The 25,851-nt window shown below is 42.0% G+C and overlaps 1 protein-coding gene across 2 annotated transcripts in view; it reads left to right on the top strand.

Annotated features, from left to right (window-relative positions):
• Positions 1-25,851, top strand: part of RSRC1 (arginine and serine rich coiled-coil 1) — a 172,647-nt gene that overhangs the window by 132,125 nt on the left and 14,671 nt on the right. For both annotated transcript variants that reach the window (XM_074912497.1, XM_074912496.1), the window contains one exon: positions 7,568-7,636. In XM_074912497.1, the coding sequence (XP_074768598.1) occupies positions 7,568-7,636 (69 nt within the window). The remainder of the gene's footprint in view (positions 1-7,567; positions 7,637-25,851) is intronic.

The following is a 25,851-nucleotide window of genomic DNA, read 5'->3' as shown; positions in this document are numbered from 1 at the left end:
AGGAAATGTTATTTTAGTGCGGACCAAAAAGACAAGAATGTAGAGAAATGGCATAAACCTGGTACGATAAAAATGTGCGTGGTGGTGTCACTTGTGGTTTTGAACAGCTGCTGGACTCTGTTCTTCCCGTCTGAGGAAATATCTGAGGAAGTAGTTGTTTTGAATTTGCGCTGGAATTTTTCGGATGTATAATAGATAACTTTACATGTCAGTATATGAATATTCAGCAGGGAGGATTTCCACAAGCCTTGATAAATTTAATATACTAGAGAAAAATAGCATGTAAATTAAATAAGGCCTTGTAAATTAATAATGTATTATACTTGTATTTTTATATGTGAGCTAAATGAATATTTTATAAGTGCAAAAATGTTTGTGTTTAAAAAAAATAAAATATGGTTAAGTCTTTCTGATTAGCATTGTGGATGGCTTGGCTACATTTTAGCTGTAATGTCCATATGTGTTTTTTGAGTTTGTCTGATTTCTTTTCCCCAAATACATCTTGAAATGCAGAGCCTGTATTTTTAGCTCTGAAGAGTTCGGAAGTGCACAAATATGTTGATCTTTTTTTTTTTTTTTAATGTTTAAATTTTTTTTCCCAAATGACTTTGCCCATCCACTGGGGAAAGGCTCCGTCCTTCCAAAACCCTGAGCACTTCCACCGCCCCAGGGGTTCGGTGCCGCACCCTGGGAGGGTGCAAGAACTGGCTGTCACTGATGGAGCAGCTGAACCACGGTGCAGCATCCTACTCCACGCCGTATCTTGCTCCCAACCAACCTTATTTACGTAGAGTGTGATTTTGGCTTTTACCAAAATTGCAGTGTAGCCACCTGAAGCACAAGAGGGAATGTCGTGCTTAGCGATACTCTCCAGCGGGGCTCATTTGGAAAATAAAAGTCATTCAAATTATTTTAGAATATAAATACCTCCACGGGGCTTTGGTTGGGAAGCCGTGCATGTTGTCGATGCCTTGTTGTCAGAAGGTGACACGGCTCGTCCCGCTCGCTGGGAGCAGCACCAGAGGCACCCACTGCCCGGGGGGGGCTGGTCCCTGTCCGACCCCGCTGCCCTGGGGGTTTTCCCCTTTTAGCGAGGGGCTGAGTCGCTCCTGTGCTCCCTCCAGATGCATCGGGGCACTTGGTGGTACCCACGCACCACGTGTGGTACCCACGCACAGAGGCCACAGGGCCGCGGACCCAGGAATTTCTACCCACCAGCAGGGAAAGGTCTGCATTCACCTGTCCAAAAATATTGACGCAGGTGAACACTGCGGGTACCTACAGGTGAGGAGTTGATAGTGAAAGCCTGGGGAAAATCCTAATCTTTCGCTGTATTGCAAAATACATGAAGAGAAACTGCTGCGATATTAAATTAAAGTTCATTTTTGTGGCTGTTATTTTTTCCTTTTTTTCTCATACTCAATAATTAAGAGAAAATAATATTAGAAATATGTTGCAGGACTTTGTGGCTTGGGAGACTTGTTTCTCGTAGAACTAACTGGAGTAGTACCGATGATATCCCTGCACTGCATCTTTACAAAAGCACTGAAACCCACCAGTTTTAGCAGCTCTTAAGCAGAGATGGGCTGATGCACATCGTTTATGCCATTTAGAAGATGATTTATTTGTGAAGACCATTTGTTTTCTCTTTTTTTTTTTTTTTCCTGGAAAAGCTTTTTTTTTTTTTCCTTCCTATCAGATGTAGTCTCCAAAGAGATTGTTCCAACATTTCCTGTTAGCATAATGTCATGCAGTAAGACAGCATGTTTTAATACAGAATCTATTGATTTTTGCAGCGTGTTTTTGTACATCTTTGTGGTAAGCTAAAGGTGGCCGTTGGCTCCTAGTGCCATATGAACTGATTAGAAAGTTAAAACTATTAGCAGGGCTAAGTGACCAGCAAAGAAAACGTTATCGTTAGTAGAATTAACCAGTTATAGTTTAACAGTATAGTTAAAAGAGGGGTTTTTTGTCCAATCATGAGCAATGCATTTTCAGATATTTTAGTGTTTTTTTTTTTTAATTTCACGATGTAGCATTAGATGAAGAAAAAACTTGAAGGCATGTTTGCACACACTGTCATTTTAACCGTTTTAACTCTTTCTAAGATAAAGACTGTTGTTCGAGCACTGATTTTAGGGATTCTGACAGAACTCTACTGCGAAACCTTGTGAAAATAGAGGTTGAAATACTTGGTTCTGTAAACACAGGGCTGCTCAGGCGACGGTCGGCTTCTGCCTGCTCCTTCCCACGTGCGCCGTGATGCGTCTCCTCAACAATAATCTTTTCTTTCTCTTGGTTACCTCTTGCGTACAAGGCATTTTGTACCCAAGCTATGTTCGCTTTGCTCTCTTGCTGTGCTCAAGTTTGCAGCACAAGCAAGTGTGGGTGTGTGTTACTGTTCCTCACAGAGGGAGGATCTACTCCGTCCCCAACATCTACTCGAACGAGGTGAGCAGGGTGCTGTACCTGTTTGCTCATGGTGAAAGGCCGTCCTGGGGCACCACGCCTGGCGGTGAGATGCCCCAGTACCTCACTGCACTGGTTCTTCACTGGTTTGGCTGAACTTTGGGAGTTGAAAATAGCCAGAACTTTGTCAAAGTTACCATCCCAGACAGTCTGCTGCTCAAAGTACCATGTGGCCATTTAAAATACGCATGTTGCAATTCTGGGACAGTTGTGACCATTTCCACACCAACGGTTCATCTGGTAACGGGTTAACCTTTCTGCTTTAGTGATATGGTGGGTGTGAAGTTGATGCAGTTGTCCCTGGGATGGCGTGAGGCGTCCCACTCATGCTTGGCGGAGAACATGGCAGCAGCTGGAAGTTGGTTGAGTAAAACTCTTTGAAAGTGGAGGTTCTGAAATTCTTTAGAAAATATTGCACGTGACGGATGGAAAGAAACCCGAGGGTGTTAGGAGTTAAGGGTTTGGTTGAAGGTATATGGGTGTTGCACTTGGGAACTTGTTCAAATTATTAGTACATTAATTTGCATTTCACCACTGATATTTTGGTTTTCCTTTGTGCAGTGCCATTAACTTGGGCCTTTTATAACGATTTACATCCTTTCTGTTATACAAGCATGATCATTTCCATTTTGAAAAGGAGTAGAAAAAGTACTTTTCCTCCTGTTCATGAAGGTTTATCACTCCACCTAAAATTTCACTCTTTGGTGACCATCCTTTTTCTTTAACCATAGTACCAAGCTTTTGATTAGAGAATTTTTTCTCAGGCTTTAATGTATCCATTATCTGTGGGGATGACTCTATTCTTAGTTGGCTGAAAAAGTTGCTCCTTCAAAGCTGTGTAGGGTACAGTGGAACTTGATATTAGACAATAAAGTTGTAACTGAACCTCAGGTTCTTCTGGGGCTTCCCTGATGCTTCCTGGGCACCCGGGAGTCTCCCATGCTCTGTCACTGTAACGAAGTGCTGCACCACGTAGGGTATTTTAATTTTCTCATTATCACTGACCATCAATGTGACTATTTGTTAAACTATTCATGGAAATTGTGAAGTTAAATAGTTATGAGGAAACTGTAGTTGGTTTCAGTAGGCTTTGAATGAAGCACATGAATTAGGTAATGCCTTCAGATGGTTGGTTGGAAGAAAGAAGTCACCAAGTAGTAGTGTAACTGTTAAATGTCAAATAAGCTCAACGTGATCCAACTACGTCTGCTGGGAGCCCAGCAAGGCCCCGTGTGCTGGGCTGCACCCTGAGCAGGGTGGGCACAGGGCCAGGGGGGGATTCTCCCCTCTGCTCCGCTCTGGGAGACCCCCCTGCAGGGCTGGGTCCAGCTCTGGGGCACCAACAGCAGAAGGACACGGACCTGCTGGAGCGGGGCAGAGGAGGCCACGGAGATGCTCGGGGAGGTGCAGCGTCCCCAAGATTATAGATAATATCAAGGAGACACAGAAACACCTATCCTCTCCCCCTTTCCCGAACTGGAAAGTGTATAAAATAATCGATTTTTCTTTTTGTTTCCTTTTCTGGTTTATGTTTTTTTCTTTTTTATCTTCTTTTCTCTCTTGCCTCTTGCCTCTTCTCTTGCCTTTCTCCCCACTTTTTAGCAGAAGCCAAAGCCCAGCTGGCATTGCAGCTCTGCACTGAACGGGTTAAAGCAAGGCAAGGAGTGGACCCGGTTCTTCCCTCTGATCATGGCCCCAGGGAATTACCTACCCTTCATTGATCCGCAGTTGTTGATCTGTACAGAATAATTGCTCCTCAACAGGAACCCAAGTTGCAGGTCTGGCAGGCAACCTGCATTTCCATTAGGGATCTCTCCTGCCAGCAGCCTCCCTCGCTCCCCAAAATCCACGGCAGAGCCTTTGCTCCTTCAGAAAGGGCCGTGATGCTCGGGGGGGGTTGTCAGCTCGGGCTTGGGCTGCTTCTAGTTATGTGGTATCAGGGTGAAATGAAGCCGATCAAAGAGCTAATCTCAGTTTTAACATATTCAGTTTTAGGATATTAGTCTGTATGGAAACATGAAGGGTGGTTTGGTTTTAGTTCTTTTTTTTCTTAATGACAAAGAAGGTACTTAATGTAGCTTAGTTTTAATTAAATGTTAGTGCCTTTGTTGCAACTCACCAATATTGTTCCACTTCTCCACTGTGTTTATTTGAGTATTTGTCCATATTCCTTGCTCATAGTTTATTCTCACTGCAAAGCTAGGTTTTATTTCTTCTTCCTTTGTGCTGCATCCACCACAACGAGCCGCTGATCCCAGCCAGGTTGGAACAAGCACTTCTGTAGGGGACACCTGGAAATGACTAAAATTCTTTTTCATCCTGTTGTATTAATAGTCCACTAGCTACTAGCAAATAGCTGCATTTCACAACTTTATTATTTTAGTGTAGGTAAACATCTCAAACATCTTCCGTGTGTCATTTTCCCATCCTTCAGAGGAAAAAAAAGAAAATCAATAGAATTGTAATTTTATCTGGGGTTGGCTGAGCTCTTAAATGCTGCAAGCTCGAGCACCTCTTTATTTATTTATTTTATATTTTAGAAAGCTTTGTAAGCAGTCAGGCTTTTGTCATGCTAGCTGTTTATCCATGCAGGAAGCCCAGTTTCAGGAGCAATCTCAGCACTCCAACTACCTGGATCAATTAAAATCAGACTTTTGCTGAAGTAACTTCTTTGATCTACTGGGGGTGATAAGCAGCTGTCTGTCCTCCTCCAGCTTAAGGAAAGTGCATTGCAGGAAAACGGATTTTTCTTCCAAATATCAAGTCTGTTAAGTGCTTTTAAGTCTAAGTGGCCAGGACGTGTTCTTGCCCACCGTGAAATACGGGGTGAGGGGGTAGTGGTCCTCAGAACAGAACCTTGAAATAAGCGGTAAGGATCTTTTAATGTTGTTTAATCACAACTTGATCAAAATAAATCTCAGGTTTCGATGCAGCTTTGCCAGTGAATCATGACAGAGAATTGAAAGTATTTTAAGAGAATTGTTAGCATTAAATCCTTAAAGCAAGACATGGCTTCGGTGACTTCTGTTGGTTGTAATGGATGATGCCCTGTAACCTCAGAGACTTACTGCTCTACAGATTTATGGGATAAGTTAAATTGTTGTTAATGAGCAATTTTATGTAGAGAATTGTCCTCGTGATACTTCCTAAATTGCTGCATTGTCCATATAATTACCCAGGACTTGAAAGGAGAGCTCTGTTTCAGCTGGCTGAAGTTTTACCTATAGTTACAGGGGTTGGAAATTAGCAATTTAAAGTTAACAAATACAAAATAGAAATTCAGGCACAGACCAACAACATCTTTCATGTGGGTTTTAATTTATTTATTTTTTTTCCCTTGGATAACCATTGAGAGATCCAACGAATTGTTCCTGTGCAGCAACAAATCGGTGAGGAGGAACAAAGTAGCATAGTGGCACAGATAAATCAGATTTAGGCATGGTGGTTTATTGAATCTAAATTGTGCCCAGTTGGCCCAAGAGCTATATAAGCAATCCATCTTGTGTTGATAATCGAGGTTCTTGAAATCCACCTGATGTTTGCATTATTAAATTTCAGCCTAATGAGCTCTGCTAATACATATTGAAGACAGTTGTAAGGAGTAGAATGTGAGTCTGAGCGGGATAATCTGAAAGAAACATAAGCTGAGCATTTTACATGACTCAAGGGGTATATCTACAATTACACATATAACCAAAATTGAATTTAAATGGAATTTCTATTATCCTTGTCCTTTTACCAGGGAGAATAAAGTGTAAATGAAGTAAAAGTCTTTAGAGTTACTAGCAGTTTGTTTTTATTATCTAATTTAATAGAATCTTGTAATGATCTTCACTGGCAGAAAAGTTTTAATATTTCATGACTTTAAATGTAGTCTAAATATGTATAAAAGGATGTAAACGGGAACAGATGTCTGTGTAATGACTCCTAGCATTGTTGTAACACCACTGTTTAAGTTGTATATGTTAAGGAGGTGTAGCTACTGGCTGCGAAAAGACACCAGGGTCGGAAAGACCCCTTCAGACCCCACTCCTGAACGGAATTTTGTTTTCATAAATCACTGCTTGATTCAGTAGGTGGTAGGAGTGAGTATCTGCCAAACCGAGTAAGCGTTTGCTACTTGTGCCACAGTTTACAGTGATTTTATTCCATAAGAAGGCCTGGTTTAAATTCTAAATTCTGTTTCTTTTTGGTTCTTTTCCTTTTGACATGGTGATACTTTTTAAAACTTAATATTTCATCAAGTATAATGCTATTAGAGACTTACTCTCACTTAGTTCACTCATCAGGCAGTGAGATGGCAATAAAAGAGAATGGCTCCTTTGAGACATTAATGCTTTGGAATAAATGATGTGCTAGAACAGAAATTTAATTAATTTACAGAGTATATTGATAGTCCCTTGTTACTGTGCTGTATATTTTTAATCTTCTTTAACATCTGTAGTAAAGTGTTTGAAAACCCCTGCAGTTGAGCAACTAGTAGATAATTAAGTAATAAGGGAAGAGGTTTCTAGAGGGAAAAAGATTCTTTTTAAAGAATACTGTCACAACATGAATAAAGTACTGCTGCTATGATTTGCAGTGAAGAGAAAATTGTATACTACCTCATTTAGTGCTAAGTAATAGGTATTTGACTCCGATTTTAAATGCGACTCTGCATCCCTGAAAACATTGTTTTGTTTCTGTTTTATCCTCAAAAGAGTTCTAATGGATTACTCACTATGGTAGCAAATCTTTTTCTAAATGCACTGCAGTTGCTTCTTCATAGTTCGATTTGGGGACAAGTAGGGTGGGGAGACTTCTGATTAAGAAAATAAAACTCTTTAAGTGTCTTACTTAACAAAAAATGAAGGCAGAGAATTGTACTGAACTAATATTGCAGGACAAAATTACCCTCCGTAATACTGTTTATGCTGTTGTCTTAATGGTAGTAACATCTTTAAAGAAAATAAGAACCAAATTCTGGTTTTTTGTGCCCATCAACTTCATTGTGGGACCTACAAAAAGAAACCTGAAATTGGGTTTAAACCCCAGGAAATGTTGATTGGCAAGATAAATGAACTAATTAGAACATTTGTTTTATTTCTTTTCTTTTTAGCTAAAGCAGATGAAGCATTGAAGGCTAAAGAGAGAAGCGAAGAAGAAGCGAAGAAAAAAAAGGAGGAAGGTAATGCCTTTTTTTTAATTCAGTAACAAACTAAAATCCAATCAGGCAGAAACTTATTTCTAAGGGGCCAAGTTCCAAGTGATTTTCTTACATCCAAAACGGCAATGGCCGCTCTGCCACTCCTTTGGTTCACCCCAGCTCATCACCTGTAAGATTAACAAGAACTGCTAAATGCACCAGAAATTTCAACCAGATTTAAAAAAAAAATATTTTAGCTGCCATGAAAGCAACCTAATAATTTGAGACAAAGCTATATGTTAAGACCCTCTGATCAGCCCCTGGCTCGCGTGCTGGCTGTATCGCGTTGGTTGAAGCGCAGCGGTGAGTCTGGTCTGTGTGATGTCACGAAGGGAGCTAATCTGCTTCTCGATGAAATTTGGTGCCCTGAAAGCTGGCAAGGATCTGAGCCGTTTTCCTTTGCAATACAGTAGGTGGAAAGTTAATGTGTAATGCGTGGGTAATTAAAACAAATGGATTTTGCTTGTATGTCGGTGAGTAATGGGAAGAGACGTTTCCAACAGCGTGACCAAGCCAAGGCAAACAATCCAAGGAGCCTCAAAGTTTCTCACTTGAGCTGTGATAGACGTCCCTGTCTCAGAGAAAATATCTCAGTTGTTCAGGTTAAAACGAATCATTTAACTCTGACATCCATTATTTTTTGAATTGACTTAAATGTAAAAAAAAATAAAATATAGTGAAGGTCGTCACATCCTTGCAGTGGTTTCACTCTAGAAATACATATTGACACACATTGGTCGCTGCAGTGAACTTTCTCTTCAGCATATTTGATTTAAATGATGATAGGTTTCAGGCTGTAACTTATTTCATGCACTGAACAATCTCCACGTAACCGTGTTCCTGATTCTCCCTGCCCGGTGCCCCTCATCTACCCGTGTGGGATTACAGGGATGTTCACTCAACATCATCTTATCATCATTATTCACTCAAAATCATTCACTCATCATCATCATCATCATCATCATCTGTATTTTCACCGCCCAATAAACAGGACCTAGGTTTGAAGATGAAGCAGCGTTCGAGGAGATCATGTTATTCGGAGCTGTCCTTTTGTGGGGTTCATTTACTGTGAAAATAAGTGTTGTGCATAAATAACAGTCATATTTTGGTTAGGGTGAGGTTGTGTATGGGGAGAGTGATATGAAGTAAAGCTGTTTAGGACAGCTTGAAATTTAAGGAGAAATTAAGAGATTTTGAATTCCCAAATCATTAAGCTAAACCAGAACAGGAAAAGTTGTGCAAAAGGGAAGAGGTAACAGGTTGTTTGAGTGTGTAGCAAATGGTGAAAACACCTGAAGGGGACGGTAGTGATGTTTCCGGTTTTACTGTGTCGTCTTCTCCAGTGTCTCCAAAACATCATCCTTCTTTCCAGTCTCTGATCTTACTGGAAAGTCTCCTTGTGTCTGCCCTCTCTGTTCCCTCTCTGAGCACACCAAGCTGAACTTCAGGGTAAAGGTAGGAGCTTTACTTTTGCATCTGTCATGCCTTCATCTCGTCTCTCCTACACCATCCAGGTACCATTCACCTGGTTCTCCTTCCACTCCTGCTGTGTTTAACCACCACTGTTTAAGATTCCAACCAGTTTCCTGACGGCAAGATTCCTCCTTATCCTGCTTTGTCACCCTTATTTTCCAGGAATCCTTCCTAACGACCAAGTGATCTCAAACAGCTAATCCCTGCTTGCATTTCTTTCCCCAAATTTGCCATTCCATAGCTTGGTCTGAGCTGCTGCAGTCTTAGGGCTCCAAAGGCTCTGAACTTTTACATATTTTTTTGATTTTGGAACAGGTCATAAGCTAATTTTTTGGATTAGGAAAATACGTCCTACCTGTTTCCATGTTGCCATCTCTTCTTAGGTACTGACTTCAGGTGCTGCTTCTTTGGTTACAATCAAATTTCTCCATTTTTCTTCCTTACCTATTTTCTTCTTTAGCTGGAACTTTAGCCTCAATAATTTCTGAAGGCAATTTAAAGCTTATTTGCACCTCAGATACAAACAAGCTTCTTTAAATCCACATGTGTGAATGAGAAAATTAAGTCGACTTTGCAGGTCTTATTCAACTGGTTTCTATCCTACAGGATTTATCAGTTTTTACATGATTTCCCACCCCCCGTTTCTTTCTAGATTTAGATGTCTAAAAAGCTCCAAATTGTGGGACTTACAGTGAAGTAGGCTAAGTATTTATTTCAAAACTCTAATGTAATTTCTATTAAAAATTCATGCGATTGATTCCCTTTATCTGGTTTTGGTTTTGGTTAAGTTGTTTTTTTCCCGAAAATAATTGAAAACATTGTTTTGCATTATCAGGTAAACCCAAAGCAATTAGCACGTACCGACTGCTTAAAAAAAACCTATCCAGAATTCCCCAAATTCACACATCTGACAGTGGATGAAATTGCCACCTCTGGTTCCTCAGTTTAATCCTGTTCTAGCACACTTTTACCAGCTTTAGGAGCTAATGCTCTGTTTGGTGCTAACCACTGTCCACCCACTGGGCTCAGCTTGAGGACTGGTTAATTTGGCAATCAACTTTCACTCATACCAAGTTCCTGGTAATTATAGGCTTATTCTGGTCCTGACAAAGTTGTTGCTGGTGGCTCTGCAGAGTTTTAGGTTTAACGTTCAAGTCTTACTGAGTATCTTCTACCCGAAGCTCCTGCTGTGCTTGACAAAAATGGAAAATACCATGTAATTATCTCTGAAAAATCTCTGAAAACTAATCAATTGCATTTCTCTCTCCGTGTGAAAGAGGTTGGAGGTGTTCACATGTAATAAATTTTTCGTTTAATGATGTTTAAAAAACAGTGAAATGGATGCTAAGCTTCTTTCACTTCAAAGAGTATTGGGCAATTGTTACATCTGAAGGAAGCACTTTCTGTTAATTTTCTAATGATATTATCTGGGGTGCACTGTGGGAATTACTATGATAGACACATGGATGCTCCTGCATCCCATCTGGATGGGATGGCTCCAGGAGTGTCCCCAAAATGAGTATTGCCACCATCAGGAGGGTATTAAGCTCTCAGAGTAACTCCTTAAATAGACCATTGGGTATGAAAGAGATGGTTTTGTCTGCAGGACAGGAATCCAGGGTGCTTTAAAATAAAAAGAAATTCCAAGTTTGATACGGCAGCGCTTCAGAGGGCTGCTCCCCTCATGCACTGAGCGCGATGATTCCTCGAATACTTTGCAACTTATCTAATATAGTGTCCAGAACACTTGCAAAATAAAATATACTTCCTCTAATTTGTCTTGTGGATATGGTAAGCAGGGTGGGTTTATATAAATATAATAAGATTGGGACATGATTTTGAAATCTATCTATGATGACTTTCCATAGGGAGTAGACACCACTGCCTTTAAAAAGATTCCCTTGCACTGAAAAGGCATCACAACATACATTTTATATATATAAAAATAAAACCCTGTAGAAATCAGTAACTGCAAATGGAAAAACCAACACGTGTATATTCCCATTGTCTGCTCTCCTAGCATCTCCTGGCTCACTGATGTTAATTCCCTCTTTTCCTCGTAGCGAGGGGCCGCTCATAAGAGCAGGGCTCTGAATATGGTTGTTTCTTCGTTAACACAGCCTCCATCTGCCATGCACAGGCCTTCGAGAGCTTTCTAGGAGGATTAGGTGGAGCAAGATTATATGAATATTATCTTAATAAATGAGTTAGAAATCTAGAATTATTAAACCGTTTTTCTGTTCCCGTACGGTTGTGTTCTTGCGGGAGGAGTGGTCTCTGTCCTGTGGTGGCTCCAGATGGCTCAAAGTTCAAGCAGTCTCTTCTCTGACTTGTCTGCAAGATGCTACTGGAAATCTTAAATTCCCCTTCTGGTCATTTAAATGAACTGCAAATGGAAAGAGCTCCTCTTCTCTGCCACAGCGCTTGGAAGAGACTGGGGTAGAAGTTTCTTCAGGTGTTTTTGCTTCTCCTAACTTCTTCCTCAGTAATTATTCTACTTGTCCTCCATGGTGGCTGTTGCTCCAAGACTGGCCGGGCATCAAGCTGCTGGTGGGAGGTGGTGAGCATTGCTTGTTTTGTTTGGGTTTTTTTTTTCTTCTTTCCTTCAGTTATTAAACTGTGTTTATCTCAAAGCACAATTTTTTTTTTTTTTATTTTTATTTTTTCTGCCTGTTCTGTCCCCCATCGTGCTGGGGACAGTGAGTGAGAGCTGTGTGGGTGCTTATCTGCTGGCTGGGGTCAACCCACAGCAAATCTTTACCCCTCCGTCATGCGGCTGTGCTGCTGTGCGATGGGGTTTGCTCACTGCACAGAGGGTCTGTTCAGAAAGGGCAGTGGGAGATGATATATATGGTCATATCATCATCTATTGGGGACTGATCTGGGCTTGGTTATGAGGTGGGAATATGTAACTAGAAGACAGTCACCTAAGCCTGTTGTGTTAGATGACCCCCATACTAACCCGTGGTTCTTTTTCGGTGTATAAATTACCACGGTGCTGTAATCAGAATGTAACGTTTAGGGAGATATATAGAAATATATTCTATGTCATAGTGATAAGGATGGTATTTTAGTAGATGCCCAGTGTTTCTGGTCTAGGGATCTCTACCAAGTCTCTCAAAATTAAGTTATGAGCTCTGCTGAGTTAAAGCTCCGTGTATCCTTCACGACTTCATACGGGACTAATTTCCCTCAGCAGAATTGCATTACACCCGCTGACCCAGGCGCAGGCAGCACCACGGCTCAATTGATGGTATTCACCTAGAGATAGAGGCAGCTGAAAAAATAAAGCATCTTTCCCAGGTTCCAGACATCCCAATTCAGCTCTGAGTCTGTGCGGTGAAGTCTCTTTGGAACTGGAAAAACTATTTCAGAAAACATCAGAAGTTTATCTTAAAATACCTCAAGTTGGCTTTGCTATCTTTGAGAAAAAACATTTTTCAAGCTGTCAGTTCTCGCTGATTCAAAGGCAATTGTGCAAATTTTGGGCTAGTGGAATAATATCTATCAGCAAGGAAAATTTAAAACAGTTTTGCAAGTGGCAGGAAGTATTTAATTAATGTCTACGCAATGATAATTTGGAGTCTACCTACAAAATGTAACTTGGGAAAATCACCCTTCGTTGAATCCACGACTGTAATGCATGTCAGTAAAAATCAAAATGTTCTAAAAATTGTTTTACTTTGGGACTATGGGATGCAGAGAGGAATGAGTCCATGCTCAAAGTTAATCCTGCTTGGAGAAGGTGTGTATGATGCTGAAGAAGAGGAGGCGGATGGCCAAGAGGGACAGCCCGGGCGTTGTCTGAGAGGGAAGGAAGGGGAAGGATGGAGAAGGGGCCAAACCAGCCCCCTGTGCCCCCTCTACACCCCGGTGCCCGGGTTTTGGAGCCCAGCACGTGGGCGAGCGCTTCCACCCGCCGCGTTTAAAACCAAACTGGGAGATTTGCTGTAGAAATCGGAGAGACAGGCTCCCAGCTGGGGGCCGGGGGCCCCGGCGGCTCCTCGGGGTGAGGTGATTGGGTCTCCACTTGCACAAATTTGCAGCGTATGTTTTGAAAAATACATGCGTGTTTTTTTCATTAGGTCCCATTGTGAGTGGCTCATATGCTAGCAATTGCTTCACCAACAGGGATTATAGAGGGCAACTATGGAACGGCAAAGGGAAAAAAACAAAAAAAAAAAAAAAAAAGGGTTGGTTAGTGAATTGGAAACAATGGTAATTTAGAGCGAAAGCAGGAGGAAAATTTCTTTTCACTTTATTAATAAGCACCATAAAAACTGTCCTGTGGTGTCTTTGAAATAGTTGTAAGGATGTTACGCTGTTCAAAAATGAATAGAAAATGTTTCCTGAAGAGAAGCTTGTTAAGTAAAATTCATCAATTTGTCTGAGGGGTCAGCTACCAATTAAGAACAAAATTCTTTAGTTGCACCGGAAAAGAAATGGTCTTGCTAAATTGTGTATCAGGCGTTGAAGCATACCAAGCCCACACGAGATATCCAGAGAAACTGCACAATGGAAACCACCGGTTGTGTGTAGTTTGGGTCCCGTGTGGGTTTACAAACAAGACATTTACCCTTCCGCGTCCGTCGCGGTGCGTGTGCCCTTGCCCGTCTCAGCCACGCAGCTTCCATCTGCTGCGCACCGTTGACATCTTTTGCTGGAAAAAAAGAGCTTTTTGCAACTTGTCTTAGTTCTCGCTTCCACCTACAGCTTCCGTGGCCAATTCGGAACCCTCTTGGATTTGCTCTTTTGTAATTCACAGCCTCCCTGTAGCTGTTGGGAGGTGTGGCTCAGGTGGACAGCCAGGCACTTTTATTTTCTCCTATTCCCAGCATTCCCATGCTTTGTACAAAAAGCGTTGTGATTATTACACACCCTTTAGACTGATAGGTTTTGTTTTCTTTTCTATTTTTGGTTATGTAGAGAACAATTCAGTGTATTTTTGATCATTAAATTCTCACTGGATTAGCTTCTACTGCATAAGTGTGGGGGGGGAAAGTAATAAATCAATTCTGTTTGATTTTTTTTTTTTTTTTTTTTTTAATTCACACAACTGTTTTATTATGTGCATAATTGTTCAGAGTGATTCCCTGCCCGCTCCCTCAAGCCCTTCTGGTTGAAATGTTAATAATGAAATTGTTTAAGTCCTGCAAGGAGTGTGCAGTTACAGAAGTTGCCCTGGGTTTTGGCAGTTGTTGCCTGATGAACCTTATTCTGTCTTCATCTTCAAACAAGAGTGCCTAAAATATCTGTACATTCATCAATAAATTAATAAATTTTTGAAAGTCGTTTTTTAAGAAAAAAAGTCTTCCCCCCGCCAAAAAAAAATAATCTAAATTTTGAATTTTCAAAAAATTTTGAATCCTCCCAAGATTCACCGTTTGATGGTTTTAAATATAACTCTCCAAAAGGAAATTTCTGAGCTGTCAGCTTGTGTAGGCAGCACGTGCCTGTGACACGGTGTAACCTTTACTCAGAAGTTGAGCTTCCTTGCTGCAGCAAGCAAAAACCAACCGTGCAGATAAAGCAATTGTTTCTCAGCCCGTGAAAACTGGTTATTCACCCCCCACCCTATGGCGAGGGTGTCTTAACATTACTTTTATTGTAATTTTATTGCCAAATCAGGTGTGAGATTAGATGTTGGATGTTACATGTAATCTGCTCGGAAATCAAATTATTTGACCTCCAAGCCCACCAATGCCCCCTCCTGCTGGTTTGCTGTTAAATATGCAGCGTTTTCCTGTCATGAATACAAATCGAGGACAAATTAGAATCTACAGACAGCTGACCTGAGCTCCAGATTAGAGACTGGGGGCTTGTGCTGTTTTAAATGTTTTAATTACCATAGTCCCTATAGCCAGTTGAAGGACACACACCAAAATGATTTTTTTTTTTGGTGACAAAAAAGCAAAGCAAGAAAGAAAAAGGCTCCCTCCGTCTCATTTGAATTTTTCAGTTTGATTACATTTGCACTTCCATTGGAGCTATGCTAATTTGCTGCATGAAATTAGGTCTATTAACGAAAAACGCACTACTTTTACGTCGGTATTTTCAATGGGGGGCTTTTCTACTTTGTTTTTGTTTACTTGTTTCCATCTGGGACTGCTTGAAAAATGACATCAGAATCTTAAGGGGATTTTACTGTCAAACTTGATTTTTCACTCCAGGCCTGACCAGCCAAATTCAAAGTAGCTGAAATGGGTAATAGCAATAGTTGAAATAAAGCACGCGACGTGCTGCGAGAGGAAAGCTCAGATGTGTTGCATTACTGTGAGATTTTGGGGATCGTTTCTCTTCGTATGCCACGCGTACTCACGTTTTTCAGTTTCGAACGCCCCTTGTCAGGGAGCACACGCTCTGCAGTTGTGTGGGGAGGAGGCGCTGGGGGTGCCCCGCGCTCGCCGCCCCGGGGATGCACGTGCAGAAAGGTTTACGGCAGGTAACGAGGGAAAGAAGTTTTTCAGGATGCAGCTCAACACGGTTTGTTCTTTTGAAATCAATCAGTAGGTAAATCGATGTGCCGGTGGTGCTGGCGCTCGGGCGGGTATTGTCCTGATGCCTTTATCCTGGAATTTGCATTTTCTGTTTCTCGTGTGTGTTGGCCCAGTGTTGAATTGATTAGTTATGCCTACCCAGTAAGCAGTGAAACATTTTTATATACTCTGGGGAAATAAATTTGGCAGAAAATCAGCATGAGTAGATTTAATTATCACTCTGAGACCTTTTCCTTTTCTGGCTTAGTGATCCTGAAACTCTGTGTGTTTCACTGAAATCTGTGTGGACGCTAAGCTTCGCTTCCCAATTTGTTCCTCCACACAATGATAAGCCAAGCAATTACTGGTTTATTGATTTTTCATCATGGCAAATTTAAAGTTGATTTTTTCCTGAAAAGGCAGGGGTGATTAAGTGTTTCCCCTCGGTTTAGTACAAGAGAGCTATGTGGCAGAATCTAATATCCTGAGGTCAACCTCTGCAGGCAGATAATACGGTGTCTTGGCCACGTGTTACGGAGAGAAATCAGGGCTACAAATGTGATAGGATATATGTGGAGACAGTTTAATTTGTTCCATTTATATGAACAAGTCATGTGGCACATGCTTGGAAAATATCATTTTGAATAGGCTTGGAAATGAAGCCCACGTGGGCAGGAGGAACGAGTGGATGCAAACAAGAGAGGCATTAAAGCATTTAGCACCGGGAGACAATTGTCCTTTAAACAGAGAAATAAACCAAATCTCTGATGTCTTAGTCACAGATTTCACTGAGCTGTACGTGTTGCTTTAGTGACACCTCTGTTGCAGGTTTAGCCTGGCATTAGCAAGGAAGTTAAACTCTTCAAGCCCGAAGAAGATGGGGCTTGTCGCTGAGGTGTTCTCGCAGAGCTCCTGGTGGGGAACGCGCCCAACCTTTTCAGGCAGGTTCTGGACCGTGCGGATTAACAGGATTTAAATCAGGGCAGGAAAATTATGCTCTGCACAACTGATGGGATATATCTCTGTAGCCTATATGGACTTTTAAACCGATATATTTTATGGATTTAGTTAAATTAACATATACGTGCACACAGTAGGTGATTTTTAAACTATCTTTTCTCCTGTCTTTATATTTCCTATCAAATAGATATGTCAATCTAGTTTAAAATATTTTAAAAAGAAAGATAACTTCCTTCTACTTAAAGAGCCATTTGGAGCAGTTTGAGAAGCAGCTCGGCATTTTCTCTACTACCTTCTGCCATTTAACTCAAAGCTGCAAAGGCACAGCATCAGTAAGGGGTTGCCATGAAGGAAGGGTAGAGAAAAAAGAAAATGGTAAAAGTTTAACTAATTGATGGGAAACGTATTAAATGTGCTTTATGTAAATGCGATGGGCCCAAGCTGTAATATTGGAATCCAGGTTTTCAGTGCCTCAGAGTCTGGATTTGGTTTGGTTAAAGCGTCATCGTTAAACCAGCGTGAATCCTTGTCCTGACTCAACCCCACACCTTGCGTGGTCTCGGAGCTACGTGATTGTGTCGGAAGCCTCTTCTACCGTTTCAGCTTCTCTCAGGAGCATTATCAGAAATTCGGAAGAAGGCGACATTCACATAACTCCCTTTTGACTAAATAGTGTGAATAAAATGCCGTTTTACTAAGTAAGACAGTTTAATTAGATATTGAAAGCATCAGAAGATTTGCTTCTACTGTGCCTTCTGCGTGTGCGTGCTCCTGGTATTTCACCAGCATGATGCAATTAGTGCTGGTCTTTAAGCTCGTGCTGCCTTTCTGAACCCTCCGTGGCACCAAACTGAGATCAGAATTTCCTACCAGAAGTTTTCCGCGGATAGACAGAGCTGCACGGAGTGCTCCCCTCCACATCCTACCCTGCCTGCCTTACCAAGCAGGGTGATTTCATCCCAGTGCCTCGCCTAAAGCAGGCGCCTTGTAAAGCCTGCGTGGATTTTGGGAGATGGGGGGGTCACGGGAGAAAAGTTACTATGCACAAGAAAGCCCGGAGGACTCAACTTTTAGAAGATCCCTTAATTATAAATTCTTGACGTATCCCAAACTATAAACTCTATTTTTTTATACTCACCTTTAACCTGTTGGCCAAGAGTTCTCACATGGACAATCTATCCAGGAGTTTATCCATGGCAAAGCGGCCATTTCGCTTCACGCTTCCTTTGGTAAAAGTTTGAAGCCCGTACCTTGATGTAATTGATATTAAAAACACAGGTTGAATCTGCTACCAAAAGATTTGATTGCATGAGGTCAAGCCATGTAGCTGTAATAAGTTAAAGTGCTTTACTCAATGATACGGAAATATATTAGGATGCCCTTAAGTTCATCAGTTACTGCCTTAGGTCATAGTTTATGTTCCGTAAATTTTATTGCAGTTCATTGTTATGGCAGTGACCTGAACTCAGTCTGTTAAGTCTCCAGATTATTTAGTATAGATAATATATTTAGTATAGATACGTGATTATTTTTTTTTTACTCTCTTATCAAAACTGTAAATTCAAATCTCTCCAGTTTTGCCTTCATAATGGCAGATTTTAAGCAAAGTGTAAGTCTGCAGCTCCACCCTTTGTGTCCCTTGTGTGTGAATGTTGCTTCATTAGTCTGACACAAACACCTGGCGTTGCGCTTCCAGTCTCTGGAGGATGTTTCAGCATCTGGCACACACTGTGATCTTTTTTTATGTGTGTTTAATCTTTTTATTGACGTTTTATAATTAAAAGTAAGCAGAAATGAATCAAGGATAATATAAAAATGGGAAGTTTTGTGCAGTTGCGGTGGCGTAGTGCAGCATATTAGGAAAAGCATCCAAATAATAATAAAAAATGCGAAGGATAAAATTGCAGCATCAAACGTGGCATCTTTCCTGGCCATTCTCTGTGGCCGTGTTCTTCCTCAACAGAGGAATCCGAAGGGGATCAATAGACCCCCGTAGATAATGGCTATTTAAGTAATCAATTCCAGGCTTTTTATTAAGGCTTCTGTAATTAATAATTACTTTTAAATGTGTTTCTTAAATTTTAGACTGCTTTGTGCCTGCCCATCATCTTCTGCCCCTTTGCATTTCATCCCTCCCTCTCTTCTTTCCCTGGAGACCCCCCCGGTCTGGGCGCCCCGTCCTGCTGCAGGTCAGTCCCTGGGGATTTGCTGCCGGGTGTGATGCACTCGGGTTGCACCGGTGCTGCTGGTGCTCCAGGCACCCGTACCCTGGCCGAGGGGTTGTGCTCCCCCCTCCTCTGCCACCCAACTTGGTGGCCAGCAGGTCAGGGAGGGGATTCTCCCCTCTGCTCCGCTCTGGGAGACCCCCCTGCAGGGCTGGGTCCAGCTCTGGGGCACCAACAGCAGAAGGACACGGACCTGCTGGAGCGGGGCCAGAGGAGGCCACGGAGATGCTGGGGGGGCTGGAGCCCCCCTGTGAGGACAGGCTGGGAGAGTTGGGGGGTTCAGCTGGAGAAGAGAAGGCTCTGGGGAGACCTTAGAGAAGCCCCCCCAGGGTTGAAAGGGGCTGCAGGAAAGGGGGGGGGACTCTGGATCCAGGGGTGAAGGATGGGACAAGGGGTGACAGTTTTAAACTGACAGAGGGGAGATTTAGATGAGATCTAAGGCAGAAATTCTCCCCTGTGAGGGTGGTGGGGCCCTGGCACAGGCTGCCCAGAGCAGCTGTGGCTGCCCCCTCCCTGGAAGGGTTCAAGGCCAGGTTGGACGGGGCTTTGGGCAACCCGGGCTGGTGGAAGGTGGCCCTGCCCGGGGCAGGGGGTGGCACTGGGTGGGCTTTGAGGTCCCTTCCAACCCAAACCATCCTGTGATTTTTCCCCAGGCTGGGGATCCCGTGTGCCTCGAGCAGCCGCTGCCCGCAGTGAGGGGGATGCTGAGCTCCCCAGGGGACGGAAGGAGTCACGGGTCTCCAGCTCAGTTTGAGCGTGTGCGCGTGGCCAGGGTAGCCTGGATTTGGAAGCCCCAATTCAGCTTGGTCTTAACAAGCACTTGACTTAAAAAATGTATTTTTGCTTTGATAGTAAGTTCCCAAAAGAGTGGGTAGGAAGATCTGTTGGAACAGCACATTGCTTTATTGGCAAAATTTGGCAAGGAAGGAAAAGAAAATGCTCTTGCTCTTAAAAAGTATGTTTACTTGAATAATTTTGAATTGGGAACCCCTAATGTAGTGAAACAGCACATTCTTCGTGTCATTGCCAGGGTTAAGTTTATTCGTGTGTGTTTTTCTAACACTGGTCACATAATATTACAGTTTGTATTTTTTTCAGTGTACGGAGTTAGAAGGAATTGATTAATCACCTCCTTAATGCCCAACTCCAGTTGCTGTACTGGGCACACGACCTTGACCCACTGGGAAGGGGCGGGACGGTTCTGTGAGGTGTTTTGTCAGGAGACCCAGAGGCTGTGCTGCAAAATATCAACATTCTGCAGCATGTGCGGAAAGAAGTGATTTAGAGAAAACTTTGTACTGCTACTGGAGTGCTCCTCTGAGCTAACATGTAACCTAAAGCACTGAAAAAATACAGGGGGAATAAACGGAATAAATAAAGAGGAAAATTGCCTATGGGTGTGTCTAGCCCAGCTGAGGTTTCAGATCAGGCATTTAAAAGGACAAAGCCAAGCCCCACCGGTGAAATCATGCTTGAGTTTTACATGAAGGACATCATACATGTGGTGTGACAGCATTTAAATCCAAGGTTGACATTAATAAAGTTTTAAAACATCAGTGATCTGGGAAGTTAAAGATATGGGAACTGTTAATCTGTTTGGCCATGGCAGTATAACGGGCATCTTTCAGAAGTGGAAATGCCTCTGTCAGAAGGGGAAGAGTGGGGGGACACGGTAAGGACACAGGGAAGGAGATTTTTGGCCGTTCAGTGTTGTTAACTTGTGAAGGTTGCACAGTGTTTTGGGTAAAAATATCCTTTTCTCGATAAATAGTCATTTGTTGGAAGCAGGGCTGGAAGAGTGGCAAAGTTACTGAGGAGTGTGATCAACTTCAGTATTGGTTAAATCCAGAGCCTAACCCTAGGTAAGCACACAGCCCCGGGCCACCTGCCCTTAAAGTCCTAAAAAAGCAATAGTTGTCATTTTTAGAAATACTTTAAGCAAAAACTGTCAAGACAACAGTATGAGGGCTTTAGGAAAAATAACTGGGATAGATTGATTTTTTTTTTCCTATTGTTATTTTAAGACTATTTTAGTCCATTCTTGCCGAGGTGAGTAGGTTGGGCTGGGGGGGTGTCTGTGGGGCGGGGGGTGTCCATGAGCTGCCCTGAGCTCTGCCCCGGGGGCAGCGGGATGGGCAGGGTCCCCATCCACCCCAGGGCACCTCCAGTGGCATCTCCTCCTGCTGACGGGTGAACAAGCCTGAATGTTCGCAATCAAGTGGAACTTGGGGCCATTAGGAGTGTTGCCACTGTGATTTAATTAGACAAATGTTATACGAGGCGGTGTGCATTAATCTATTGCAACGAAATCACCGTTGGAACCCGACTGGTTTGTCACAAGCAGCCAGTGCTGGTGGGGACTGGGGTTTCTTGGAGGGGGGAATAAGTGGAGAAAACTGATCTTGAAATATTACGTGCTGCAGAAATTGCATGTTTGCTGGAGAAATCCTGTGCTTGTACACCTCTTTTTATTTATTTTTTCTTCCCCCCCCCCCCGTGCTTTTCTAAGGTTGCCATTTGTATTGTGCTTTTCAAATTTTGTTTACTGGGTTTCTGGCTGCAGGTTGTCCGTGTAAAATACGGTTTTGAAGATGAAGTTCTAAAGGGAATAAAGCAAATACAATAGATGGAGTGGCCGTTTGTCAGGAAACCTACAGGAGCCATTAAATGCTGTTTTCCAGTTTAGGTGTTGTAAAAATGAGAAGTGTGCTAATATAGGGCTCTATTGATCAGGAAAGGTCCCCGGCATCTCCCACTAGGAAACATTATGTACTGCGGTGAGTTCCTTCACGAGATGGCCAATCTGTCCTCAAAATGTCTTGGATGCCTTTTACCCACTTGCTGTCTGGGTTTATGTCAAAAATGTGAACCAGAATGGAAGTTTTGTGAGCAGAAAATAGGGTTGTGTTGGTGTGACTCTGACTAGGAAGGCTTCCTGCGATTCACGCACGCAAAAGGTGGGCTCGTCCAGATATTTTTAATGCACACTTGTACTCTGCAGAACTACATTTTTCGAGGAAAACTTTTTAAAAAACAAAAATTCCCTTTATTAGATTTATTTAAATTATTATGAAGTGATCTGGTAAGGTGTTCAACCTGCAGATCTTTCAATTTTAAGTTTATTCTCTGTGATTTCAGAAACGCCAAAGAAAAAGGCAAGGAACCATTAACTTTTTGTCATAAATGTGGTATATTTTAGTGTTCACCAGCATTGCATGCGGGGCTGGGATCGTGTTTCCCAAACTTCTTGTTGGTGCACGGACACGTGGACTTTCAGGGACAGGGTTTCTGATCTGTAGGAGCCAGAGTCGCTGGAAATGGGGTTCCTGGGGATGAAACTGGGTGCAGGCAGCTTAAAAACAACGAATTTGGGTAAGTGCCGAAGTTCAGCAAGCTCACAACTCCTGAATGATAGGATTTCAACTAACACTGTGGCCTCTGAAGAAGAAGTGTGGAAGCTGATTAATTTACTCGATTCAATGCTAGAAAAAGGTGGGAACACAGATATTGGTGGGTAACAAACACACGGCTCCTACGCGTTGGTGTTGCCTGGATTTGCTTTGAGCCAGCTCCCTGTTAGGGAGCTGCTTGGGCTGTTGCTGCTCTCGTTCAGTGTTGTGGACACGGGTACCTCACCTGGAAAGAAGAATGTTTTATTTTAATCCTTCCGTTTGCATATGAATAATCTCAAATTGGGGGTTTTCACACGTTGAAAATCCATGGAAGAGAGAAGCAATGGCCAAAGCCTACAGATGGTTATAGGGAAATTCTCAGGGAATTCAAGGAAAAGTAGATTAAAAATAACAACTTCTATCATCTGTGCAATTGTCTTGCTGTGCCTCTATATGAAAATACAAAGCAGCGTTTGTCTCTTTTCCAACATGTTTTATGAAGGGAAAAAATCAGATAAATTTTCTCCTGGAATGAAGCACATGGATACATGGGATCCTTTAAGGAGAGCTACAACATCAACAACATGTGCATAAATATTAAAAGAACTTTGAAGCTGGTTATTTGAGGCATTTTGTTTTAGGAAATACAGCAAGTATAATTAAAGTTTTGCTTTTTCATCAGTAAAGATACCCAAGCAGGTAAAGTGCTAAGCAGGTTCTCCTTCCATAAGTAGATAGTGCTGGTCCAAAGCTACGGCCTCCACTAACAGATAGAAAGTTATTTTCCTTTCCTGGGTGTGTACCATAAGTCAGCGCATTTCATCAGCATCATGTTACAAAAAAAAAAAAAATTCAAATCCTTTCAAAGACTTCTTTTTTTGGATGAAAAATTGGCACGTTAGTCCTGTTTTATTGCTGTCTTTGAGGTGGGGCACACTCATACAAGCCAGTTGCAGGAGACCATCAAATACCCAGTTTTTAACTACTTCTAAAAGTGAAAATACAGATAAACTTATGGTCTCTCCCACAGGGCAATTTATGACTTCTTTTACAAATTAAAAGTCTTGAAATTGTCTTCAGAATTTAAGACAGATGAAAAATCAAAATGGCTTCAGTACTTCATTAATGTTGGGTATTTTACTGTCGTCTTTATGGCATTTATTTGTGCTAAAGGATAAGTCTGAGACAAGCATCAGTTAAGGTAATGGGATTGTAAAGCAATCACGTAATTAGTTATCTGACTTCAATCATTTTAAAAAAGAATTTATAGCTACGTATTGAAAAGCTGCTTTTAAAAAGGAAAATAAACAGCAGTGTATGTAAGGAGCGGGCAGAAAAAGGGACGGGAGCCCTCATCTTGGAGAGTAAAAAGATCTGATTTTTCAGTCCTCTCACGAGCCCGTTGAATAATCCCAGGCAGCAAAGATGGAGCATCTAGAAAATATGGGTTGTGGACAGCAGGTGGTGGGACTGGATTTATTTTGTCCAAAGAAAATGGAAGGGGGAGAGATGCCTCCAGTTGGATCGTGGGGAGAAAGCTGCTCTGGCAGAGCGGGGCAGGACGTGCAGACACCGCACACATGGGCAACGTAATCATCATCTCCTCTACCTTGGGCATTCATTCTGTCTCTTAAAAAGGAAGAAAAAAGAAAATTTATCCTGCTTAGGAGAAAGCTATATTTTTACTGCTTCTTTTTTGCTATTCCAACATTATTTTTAAAATAACAAAAACCCCAAGCCAGAAGAAAGCTCCAGGGTAGGGGGGGGGTTGTGAGACGTTGGTTTCCAGTGGTGATAAAAACAATATATAGAAATGTGCACTCCGGAGATGCGTTCGCACCGTTACAATATACATGTGTTTGGTCTGATTTAGCGAATTATTCAAGAGTATTCAATTTCCAATTATTCATTTTGAAACAACCTGGTTTGAGGAGCTGACATCTTGGGCTTGCTGTTCTGTATTGCAGAATTCCTCGGGTTTGGTACCAAGGAAAGAGCATCCTTCTGGCAGTTTCTATATATTTACTGATTTACCATATCAAATCCAGAATTCTGCAGAAGTAGAAGGCGTATTTACCCATTCATTAAGTATTTCACTTAAATTCTGAGGTTTGGTCTTTAAATTTCCATTAATTTGCACTGTTTGGTCTATTGAGGTTTTCATTTGTCAAAATTGTTAGCTCTTGGGTATTAGTTACGCAAATATTGATGTGTAGCTTTGGCCTGTTAGCTATCAATTGAAATCAGAAAATCAATAGACTTAATAGCTCCTCATTACAGCGTTGATGCATTTGCAAGGCTGAGTCGCGTATTGTCAGGGAACAATCAATTCAGTCAAAAACTATTACACCGTCACCGCCAGCAACGGTTTCATAATGTTTTGGTGTGTTTATAGTTGACCTGAGTTTCCACAGCGGCTCTAGGCATAAAACGACACTTTTTGGGGGGCAGGTTTTTTTGGTGGTGATAGCAGAGCCTCAGCAAACTCGTGACGTGCTGCCCTGTGGTGAGTCGTGGGGTGGTTTACAGTGGTTTAAACAGGGGTTTTTTTAGGTAAGAGACTCTACTTTCTGGCTTCTAGCAAGAATGAAAATTTCCCAGAGCTGTTAGCTGTGCTGTTTGTGTCTGTGATGCAAAGGGAGAACCTCAGAACCTGAGTGGTGCTCCCGTTGCTTTAGACGCAAATAAATTTAAAAAAAAAATAAATCAATTTACCAGCTGGAAAATGATTCAATAGTATAGATGCTTCTGTGGAGTTTAAGTTGTGAAAATGTAAAGCAAAGCTATTTCCAAGTAAAAGGTAGAGAGGCTTTTAAATGCTGAGTGGAGTTTTGGGGAGAGGGTTTCTTTTCCCTTTAATACATTTTTATAATGGGCAAAACTTATAATGTCTTCTTTTAATCTCAGTATGGTTTTTTCTCTTCCCAAAAGCCGTGGCTGTGGTGCAGCCGCTGCTGCCCCAACTTACCCGAGATACAGGTTTTGATCTGCCTGGGGATCTTTGGTCTGATTCTGGGGATCAGCTCTTGAGATTTTGAAAAGAGTTGCCTTGTGAACTATAAATGAAGGATTATGGTCTCCAAGTCCGTATTTTAAGGCTCCTGAAATAAGAAAAGGACAATCTGCAGGCGGGGGCTGTGTGTGCTGGGGCTGGTCCTGCCCCGTCAGCCCGGCGTCGCTGGAGGAGCGTGCGACCTGCTCATTGCCCCATTAAAAAGAAATAAGGATTATTTTAACTTAAATATGTGCCTGCTATGTAATCTGTCATGTGCTTATTGAACGGCACCGACGGACTGATCATTAGCGTACAAACAGCTGCTTTCATTCTCCTTCGGTGTCGATCCAGTGGGGTGGAAATGGGGCCGGTGATTTCTGCTGGGGTCCGGTGCTTGCTGGGGGGTGCTGGCGTCCCGATGCTTGTGGGGCTTTCTGAAAAATGACAGTACAAAATTATCTGTATTTCGAAGGGATGCTTCTTAAAAGTTGTGTCTCATTTAAGATCATTTTGCTATTCCGTTTAGTGCTAAGGAACACGCTTCATAATTAAACAGTATGAAATAGAGAGTTAAAAAGCAGGAACAGCCAAATCCATCAGTAAGAATAACACAACTGTAGTCTCATTTTATGCTAAAATGTATAATTAGAGGTGTAATTGAGTACATTGCTCAATG

Source organism: Athene noctua, chromosome 8, assembly GCF_965140245.1.
Source record: "Athene noctua chromosome 8, bAthNoc1.hap1.1, whole genome shotgun sequence".
In the NCBI taxonomy this organism is placed as follows: domain Eukaryota; kingdom Metazoa; phylum Chordata; class Aves; order Strigiformes; family Strigidae; genus Athene; species Athene noctua.
Note: the sequence above shows the minus strand (reverse complement) of the source record. Positions and strands in the feature narration are given on the sequence as shown.